Source organism: Poecilia reticulata, linkage group LG16 (assembly GCF_000633615.1).
Source record: "Poecilia reticulata strain Guanapo linkage group LG16, Guppy_female_1.0+MT, whole genome shotgun sequence".
NCBI classification, from domain to species: Eukaryota; Metazoa; Chordata; class Actinopteri; order Cyprinodontiformes; family Poeciliidae; genus Poecilia; species Poecilia reticulata.
Window position 1 is genome coordinate 1,392,339 of NC_024346.1, and position 9,068 is coordinate 1,401,406.

General features: G+C 39.5%; 2 protein-coding genes across 3 annotated transcripts in view; both read left to right on the plus strand.

Moving 5' to 3' along the window:
• The window catches only part of LOC103477713 (C-type lectin domain family 10 member A-like), a 4,966-nt gene extending 1,845 nt beyond the window's left edge, over positions 1 to 3,121 (plus strand). The window contains exons 4-5 of the mRNA XM_008430998.1: positions 606 to 721; positions 2,961 to 3,121. Coding sequence (XP_008429220.1) covers positions 606 to 721; positions 2,961 to 3,121 — 277 coding nt within the window. The remainder of the gene's footprint in view (positions 1 to 605; positions 722 to 2,960) is intronic.
• Positions 3,033 to 9,068, plus strand: part of LOC103477537 (CD209 antigen-like protein E) — a 9,842-nt gene continuing 3,806 nt past the window's right edge. The window contains exons 1-7 of one of the 2 annotated variants that reach the window (XM_008430696.1): positions 3,033 to 3,142; positions 4,645 to 4,723; positions 6,151 to 6,207; positions 6,477 to 6,581; positions 7,919 to 8,044; positions 8,600 to 8,754; positions 8,864 to 8,979. In XM_008430696.1, the coding sequence (XP_008428918.1) occupies positions 4,666 to 4,723; positions 6,151 to 6,207; positions 6,477 to 6,581; positions 7,919 to 8,044; positions 8,600 to 8,754; positions 8,864 to 8,979 (617 nt within the window). In that variant the 5' untranslated portion in view covers positions 3,033 to 3,142; positions 4,645 to 4,665. The remainder of the gene's footprint in view (positions 3,143 to 4,644; positions 4,724 to 6,150; positions 6,208 to 6,476; positions 6,582 to 7,918; positions 8,045 to 8,599; positions 8,755 to 8,863; positions 8,980 to 9,068) is intronic. The other variant, XM_008430697.1, reaches the window with a different exon arrangement.

A 9,068-nucleotide genomic window follows, 5' to 3' on the forward strand; every position in this document is an offset into this window, starting at 1 on the left:
TAATCAGGGCATTTGAAGTGTTCTTCCTCAAACAGGATGGGTGAGGGTCGTCATTGTTACATCAGGGGAGATCAAGACAAAACACCTGGTTTACTAACGCAGAAATTGCTCCCATAAAGCCCCACTTTGTTTAGTGTGCGGCGTATGGTACTTGTTGAAACAATCACACCAGATGACTCCAGGTTGGTCTTTAGGTCTTTAGATGTTAGACACTGATGTTAGTTTATAAATCACTGGAGAAGTAGGATTAAACTTCTATGCTCCACAAATCAAACTTCCAGAAAACTGCAAAACTGCTGAAACGCCGAGTGCCCTTAAATCTAAACTAAAAACCCAGCTGTTTAGAGTTGCTTWTGAAACATAATCGATTAAGAATTTAACGATGGCACTTGACTTAATGTAATGTTTTGATTGTTTATTCTGTTGCATGACATTGTGTTTTTGTTTTTTTATAATGTAAAGTACTTTGAAATGCCTTGTTGCTTAAATGTGCAAARARAWTTTGATTGATTGATGGTGATAACTATCATTTGATGCTGATAGTTATAAGTTTCTTGTCAATGTGGCTTATTTTATGTTCTGTGGTTCTGGTTTCTGTTTTAAAGGTTCTGGGCGAAGAAGTGGAWCTCTGMWGTTGGAYCGTATGCACTGSTGCWCYCAGAMCAAAATCCCAACAACTGCTGGTCAAAAGAACASAATDKGTTTCRGAACAARTKTATTTGTGAGCGTGACRCTCGCRAAATTTAATTAAACTGTCTGTTCTTWTAAAGTTTCATGCAGAAATGTTCAACTGTGTCATGAATGTGTATATACTATGCATTTYATCATGACTTTATTCAKCTGATGGTCATGTTGTCTCTTCATTGTAAGTGTTTATTAACCTAATGAAACTAGACACCGAATGTCTGGTTTGCACTGCCAGGTTTAGATGTTTTTCTGCAGCTKCTCAGGAACCAGACTGTCTCTCCATTGTTCAGGGTTCCTTATCTTTGGTATAAAACCCATGTGTGGACTTCCTGACAGAGCAAACTCAGAGCGTACTCTGACCTGGAGCTTTAATCTGACCTGTTAGATCTTGTGGYTCTCACACCATGTGCTTGTTTAAAAATGCATTTTTAAAAAGTGTTTGRAAATTAATTATTTTCCACAATACGGCTGGACACCCAATGAGCACAAAGCTGCAGCCTCAAACCTCTCTGAGGCTTTCAGAGAGAAGAGGGCTGGCTCGTCAGCTCCAGCGCTGCGATCAACAAACTCAAAGTAAATCCTCTGTTTTCTGGTGAAACGCTCACTGAGTGTAACAAGTTTTCAAATTATAGGCTTATCTAAAAATAAACTTACGGCCCGGTTCAGAAGTCTGCAACAAGAAAATGGGCTGACATGACACCAAAAGCCATTTTAAGCCCTTTTGAGGCATTTATTCTTAAAAAACAAGTTTAGGGGACGTGGGCGGTTGCACAAACACACTGACATACGCCCAGGAACCACTGCGCCTCTGTCTGGTCCTCTGTCAGGCGCTGGTCTCCTCCGTCCAGGGACGCGGTATAGAGCGGAAAGGTGATGACCATTATAGGGGCCCTGACCAACAGGGGACCCTCCACAATTTAATTATCTATTTTTTGTTCATAGAAATAAAAAAAAAATTTAAAAATCGGGGTCCTGTCAAATACAACATTAATCATATTGTATTTTCAAAGACATTTTTTTTTAGCAGTAAAAATTAAATGTTACCCTTCCCAGACCAAAAAACACACATCCATATTTGCCCGGAACCCCCCTATCTCCCTTAAATGGTTCGTTCTTGCTTGGAGCGCTTCACCGTGACGCTGTTCAGCCTCAGTCAGTAGAAGCTGCAGTTGAATACAGCTTCCACGAACGACTGTGGCAGTTACTACGCTGCTAAGAAAAGTTATAAAATCAGGTTTTCAAAAACAAAATAGAGGGAGAGAGAGAAAAAGGCAAGAGTGTTAATTTATAACCCAGTTTTTCTCCGAGAGGTGAGTAGACTATGTGAGATTACCAACCATTTAGCATAATTAGCTACAAACTACTGTTTGCCTCCATTTCACTAGCATTTAATGAATTAAGGAAAAAATGACCAACATATTCATAAATGTAACTTGTCCCTTGGACCTTTTACCACTTAACAGATGAGTCAGTCAGCAGCAGCTCTAAAACATGTCCCTCCTGAGTCTGATCCATCCTCTYCTGAGTGGAATTAARSYKSMRKWWKKWAMYTTTAWWWTWAWWWTTTTTTYMMMWWWTTTTTTAAAACTTATGTTGTGACAGTATGGTATGAKATTATGAGATCATAATCTGTRAAAAATCTATTTCCTCTACTTTCTCCCGGTGCTAGAAACAACCAGTCAGTTGCAGGARAGTTTTAGTGCTGTCAATCACAATCTCATGTGATGCTGCTCACCCTTCCTCCCCCTCGATTTGTGCCATGCTGCAGCTAGCATAGCACAGAGCTGTGAAGATACAAACTGTGAATGCTCAGTTTAGTTAGCATAGCTATGACGACAGATAAACGGTTTCGTTAATGATAAGTTGCTTCTCCTCCATTATCACATTTAGCAGTGAGTGAATGAGGCTAATTGACAGTGCTAAGAGCGTCCTACTAGTTCTGATTGGTTGHTTTGGTCAGAACGGTGCATTACTTTAACCAGTAATAGTAATTCAGGTAGGAGGTGAAGGAGATTGATTGCCCAAACAATTTTTTTGTCAGGTGGCCCACGATTCCTGGCGGCGCCCCTGACTGTAGTGTGTGAAAAGACTCACTAAAACAACAAAAAGAAACTGCTCTCACTGATACTCGAGTCCTGTGTTCATAGTAAAGAACCTTTCAAAAGAATCTGATYGTTMGTGAACGATCACATTGCTTTTATTTGGGTTTTTTAATTCACGYGACTATTTCTATTCCGCTGGGGAAATCTCGCTGTCTGCGGTTGTAACCGAAGAWCGGCTTGAAAAGAGCGCCTACGATGTGCACATCCGCCTAKAGKGCGCAGCGTTCCGCTGTTKGATACAACACTGTCTGGAGGCGGAGGGATCCGCTGGTCAGTACAGCGGTCSTGGCGGCGAATCCRTCMCGCAGGCCTCTGCTGTTGGGGGTCAGTGAAGCTGATTCCTGCTTTCACAGGTATGTCAGGTTCACAAGTAATTTGTACCACTGTTAAAAGTGTTTGTAAGTTCAGGATAGTTTTTTTTTTTTACTGACATTGATTGTATTTTGAGATATTTCTGTGTATTAGAATTGTCTGTTTACTGCCGCTAGCCTGAATGGTAACTTGTTAACAGGAGAAGCAGAAGAGTTGGAGAGTTGAATCACCTAAAGAGAAATTTTGCTTATTATCCACCCACACGAGGAGAGCTGTGAAACTCCAACCAAATGTTAACACAACTGTTTCAGCTTTCATACTAATGACAGTCAACAGTTACGACCCTCTTTCCTCTACAAATGTGCTAACGGTTAACATTTAGAGTAACAGTAGTTAGCATTTAGACTTGCGGGAGTTCATGTAGGGTTACCAACTGACCCGTATTAACCGTCACGTCCCGTATTTTAAACCAAATTCAAGTCGTCTGTACGGGACGCTCTGTTTTTCGTGTTCGACTGCAGCCTGCGATTTGTGTTTACAAACAGTAGATGGCGCTCCGCTCCTCACAAACCGAGGCATCGATAAATATATATGAAGTAAAAAGCGCGGCGTAGCAGTGCTTCATCTGCAAAAGGCTTTTCCAACCAAAGTCGCAGCTAATTCGAAACATTTTACATTGAAGATTAATTTATAGAAATCTACTAAATAAATTCATTTCTATAACTACAAAAAGAAATGGGTTAAAATGTTAGTGGTTAAATGAGTCAACCTCTCTGAAGGTTCAGAATATCACTGCCTTTGGTTAATACCAGTTATTGTTAATCAAAGGCAACTCTCAACAGGTGGTGGTTAAGCCTTGATTTAAAGAAATTCAGTGTTTCAGTTGTTATGAAGTTTTCAGGAAGTTTGTTCCAGATTTGATGCTAAGCCATTCAGTAATTTAAAAACTAACACAATTATTTTAAAGTCTATTCTCTTAGCTACAGGGAGCCATTGTAAGAGCTTTCTAGGTGATGTGCTCTATCTTCCTGGTTTTAGTCAGAACACCAGCTGTGTTCTGGATCAACTGCAGCTGGAGGATTGACTTTATTTCTTTTTAGACAGACACTTGCAGTAATCAATATGAAATGCATGGGGGAATTTCTCTAAATCTTGCTGCAACATTAGTCCTTTAAGCCTGGAAATGTTCTTTGCATGGGCAGAAATCCCGGGGGTTTAGTGAGTCCGGACCCACTCAATCTAGGAAAAATCTAGAATTGTCCTCCCAAAGAAATCATTCAAGAAACCTTGAATTTAAACAATATTAATATGAAAATGTGAAAGAAACGAAGAACGAAATAAATCAGACATTTTCATCAAAGAAAAAAATATTTTTTTTGTCCCCTTCCTTTGCCCCGCCACTCTTAGAATAATGATTTAGTCCAAAGTGTAGGAGGAGCAACAACAGCATTGGCTCTGCAGTGCAAACAAAAAACCCTCCAGTAAGTAAATACTGAAAGCAAAAGACATGCAGCACCTTTTATTTATTTTCACTGCTCAATAGGAAGAAACACATTTGTGAAAGATGGGGCACAGAGTGAACCCTGACTCTTCTACAGCCATCACCAAAGGCAAACGTCGCAGTAAGTGTCTCTCTATATATTGTATGTTTTATGAGGACTGAAAAGTAGCAGTGCTACCCAAATGCACTTAATAATTTTTTCTATGTAGGACGTTAGAGTGTTTTTTTTCTTTTTACATCACATATAAGCTTTAATGTCTTTATGTCATCACAGAAATCAAGTTTAAGACAATTCAAAGTCCTTCATATGATAACATAAAAAGTGGAGAAGCTATTCTGCTGTGGCATAATAAAGGAAATTAAATACGATTTGGATAATAGACTTAAATCAATGTTGGGCTGTATGCTGACTCTTGGTCAATCCTCCTTTGGCCCAAAAATAACGACCTCAGTTTTGTTTTTATTCAGCTGAAGAAAGTTATGGCACATCCACTCATTGATTTGTTCTGTGCATCTGCTCAGCGCTTCATTGGTTCACAGCCACCTGGTGACATTGTAATGTAGAGCTGCATCACCTGCATAGTAATGGAAACTCATCTTGTTGTTACAACCGGAGGTCAGATTATAACATATTAATTATGGGAGCATGTACATATTAAATAAGAGTCCAGAACATGGAACATCGCGAGCTTTTTAAACTCCACTGTAAAGTTACCTGTTGACACAAACAAGCCCCAAAGAAGAGGAAGCTAAAATATCCCACTGCAACCAATTATGTTGGTTTGCCAGTTCAATTCCCAGGCTGCCTGTCCCTGTCATTTGTGTCTTTGGGCAAGACACATCACCAGTCTCGGCTGCTGATGGTGGTCAGCAGGGCCGATGGCTCAAAATGGCTGCCTCGCTTCTGTCAGACTGCCCGGGGACAGCTGTGGCTACAACCCAGTAGCTACCCATCATCAGCATGTGAATGTGCCCTTTGACATCTCAATTAGATACATGTACGGGCATTATAAATAAAATCAATTATTATTAGTAGTAATACAAAGTTATTGCTTCATCCAAAACATGTCTGGAGTGTTGCTTTCATTCTTTCATGAATGTTTGAGAAATCCTTTACTCTCCCATGCCAACCATTCAGCTGAGCGAAAACTTCCCCACGCAGCTCCTTCAGACTAGCCAGTAGAAATGAGCATTTCTATAATTCCTTCTCTCTCTGAATCCTGCACTTCTTATCCAGTACAAAATGATGATTATTACCGTTTTATGCACACGTTTTCCCCAAAGTAGCTATGCATTGAGCCATCAGGCAGCAGCAGGAAAAATACTCTTATTACATTTAATTTTGATCTAACTTTCAGCAGAGAGGTAAAATTTTACTGGAAAGTTTTAAGGTACAAACTTAAATCTAAAATTGTTGTATTTATTTATAAACCTGGCAGAATAAAAAAAACATGTTAGAATGTAAAGTTGTCAAAAGGAATCTGATTGAAAATGACATCAATGATACTGATTTTGTTACATTTTAAAAACTGTTTGTTTCTGATTAAGGAGACGAGAGACGGCTGATTCCTATCTGGACGTTTATTCGGGAACATCAGAGTTCAGGTACAGGTTCAAGTGATGAACAGTCCCAGGCTGGAGGAAGGCCATGTTCTAACATTGAGAGGTTAATTATTTACCTTAGAATGACATCAAACCCCCTCTGTTAGATACGTGCTTATTTCTTGCTCTCACTGATGCATAGCATGATCCATGGTATTACCCAAGTGGTGGGTGTCCTAAATAGATACTTCATTGATGAGCCGTATTATCAATATAAATTGTCTAGCCACTGTTCAGAACAATCCAGAAGGAGTCGTCTTTGTTTCTTCCAGGTGAAGAAGAAGCAGAAGACGACACAACAGCTCTCACGAAGTCTCGTCTGTATTTGGTGGGTTTGGGGATTTTTGTTGCCCTGGTAGCTGGACCACTCATCTACAGTAAGTTTCATTTCAACACAATATATATCTTCCTATATGAAGAGTTTATAGTTTAAAGCATTGAGATAAAAGTGTCTAACAGTAGGAGGCATGGCCGGCCCAAATTTGGCTTTTCTGCTAACAGTGAGATGATTAGATCATCCACACACCGCACACGCCCCTTTTTATACACTAATATCAGCCACACCTAAAACCCAGCATGTCCTGCCCAAAAAAATCTGTTTTTAAAGTGGAAATTTGGAATAATTCTACAATGAAATAACAGCAGCTGTTATACAAACCAGATGATACATTTACTCTTCAATATATTTATCCAGGAAAGAAAACAAACATAGTGGTTATGTTACAACTTGAAAAATAAATCGGTTCCACTTGAGGGCACCATAGTGGCCCTAAGCAGTCACTTAATTTGCCTTGGGCCGGCTTGGTAGGAGGAGTTATGAAGGTCGATTAAAACGTCAGGGACACTGAAGTGTCACCAAGAATCAATTTAACTTAATGCTGCCCAGCTTGAAACCTGTCAAGGTGTTAAAGTTTAATATGGAAGACCTAAAGTTGTGGAGATGACGATGTTGTCTGGGCTGTGAACCTCAGGATCTCCTCTTTTTCATAGACGATGCGTTTCTGCTGGTTTCTTCAGGCCACGGTGGCAGTAAATTCCTCTAAGTCTGAGGCCATGACTCTGCACTTTGCCCTCTGAGTTGGCGGTAGTCTCTGCCTGAAGTGGAGGAGTTTAAGGATCTTGGTTTCTTGTTCATGGTGGAGGAAAATCAGTTCAATTAAAGTGAAGACTTCCAGCATAGAAGCTCCACACATGTATAAAATAGTATAATTAGCAATTAAATTGTATAGCACACGATATTAGCACATTAAACATCCATCCATCCACTGCTTGTCAATTCAGGCTTGCTGGGCAGGTTCTACTTCTAGTGGTCACTGGGCAAGAGACAAGTTACACCTTTCACAGGCCGCCAGTCCATCACAGGGCAACACGGATACCAGCAGATCAAGCTACCATGCACACACTCATACTGAGAGCAGTTTAGAGAGACCAATTAGCCTGATAGTCATGAGTTTGGTCTCCGAGAGGAAGCCGGAGTACCCTGAGAAAATCTGACTTTATGCATACAGACTCCAAGGAGTCAAACCCTGGACCTTATTGCTGCAGGGCAACAGTTCTACTGTTGAAATATTAAATCAGTTTACTGCTCTTTGGTTCTAAACTGAGAATACTGTCTGACATCCTGAAAAGATCTGAGAGAAAAACTGAAAATGTTGATGTGTCTCTGATACAGATGGATTCACTGCCTCTCTAACCAATTTGTGTTTTTCTTTAGTGAGTATAAGGACGATCACTGCGCTGGAAAATATCAGTGACCTTACAGCAGCAAAAAAGGAGCTGGTTATTGAAACTAAGATGATGGAGAGCAAGATCAACTCACTCAACCTAGAGATCGACAAAAGTGATTAGATTTCTATATTACCTTTGGAACTCTTCATTTTTTTTGTTATAATCTTCAATTACAAACAATTTTCAATACTTGCAGTGACTTGCAAAAGTATTCACACCCCATAATGTGCTCAGGATTCAAATTAAATTCCAATTTAATTTATCTATGTTTGTAGTTGTAATGTGACAAAATATGAAAAGGTTTAAGGCGCATGAATATTTCTGCAAGCCACTTTACCTGATCATTATTATCACCAGTAGAGCACAGAAGACCACTTGTCTGACAACAAACTGATCCAGTAAAAGTGATTTATTAGCAACAGAGTTACAGCAAACTTTTGATTCTGGAGATTTTTTGTTTTGTTTTGAGCGAGCATAGAGCCCTGTGGTATGCCACTTCTAACTGGAATGGTAGCTTCATTTAATCACCTTCCAATATTGATCTGCATTCTACCTCTTTGCTTGAGAAAGTTTGACTATTTAAACATTAAAAATGTACACTTTATTTGATATTATTTTACCAAAGTTTCCCTTTTTTCTCCTCTGTCTTCGTGTCAAATGGATCCAGAGTGTGGGCCATGCCCGGATCACTGGATGCACTACATGCAAAAATGCTACCTGTTTTACGAAGAACCAGATCCTTGGAAGACCTGGGAAGAAAGTCAAACTTTCTGTCAGGACAGACTGGGACGTTTGGTTGTAATTGGTAATCTGGAGGAGCAGGTAAAACGTAACGCATCTGTAGTAGCTTAAAGCTAATCTGGAAGTTTATGAAAAGCTGAGGGCTTAAAGTAAGAAGACTTATGATGATGTACACAAAATTTGTTCATAGACATTTGTCGGCAAAAACATCAAGTACTACAAGAGTGAACACCACGGATACTGGATAGGACTACAAAATGTTAACAACACCTGGAGCTGGATTAATGGACGTGCAGATAGTCTTGGGTAAGAACTACGATCTAAAAATATACATATTTAGGTAAGAATGTAAATATATTTTGTCAAGATTGTAGAAAAGTTAAATGAACTGAGTG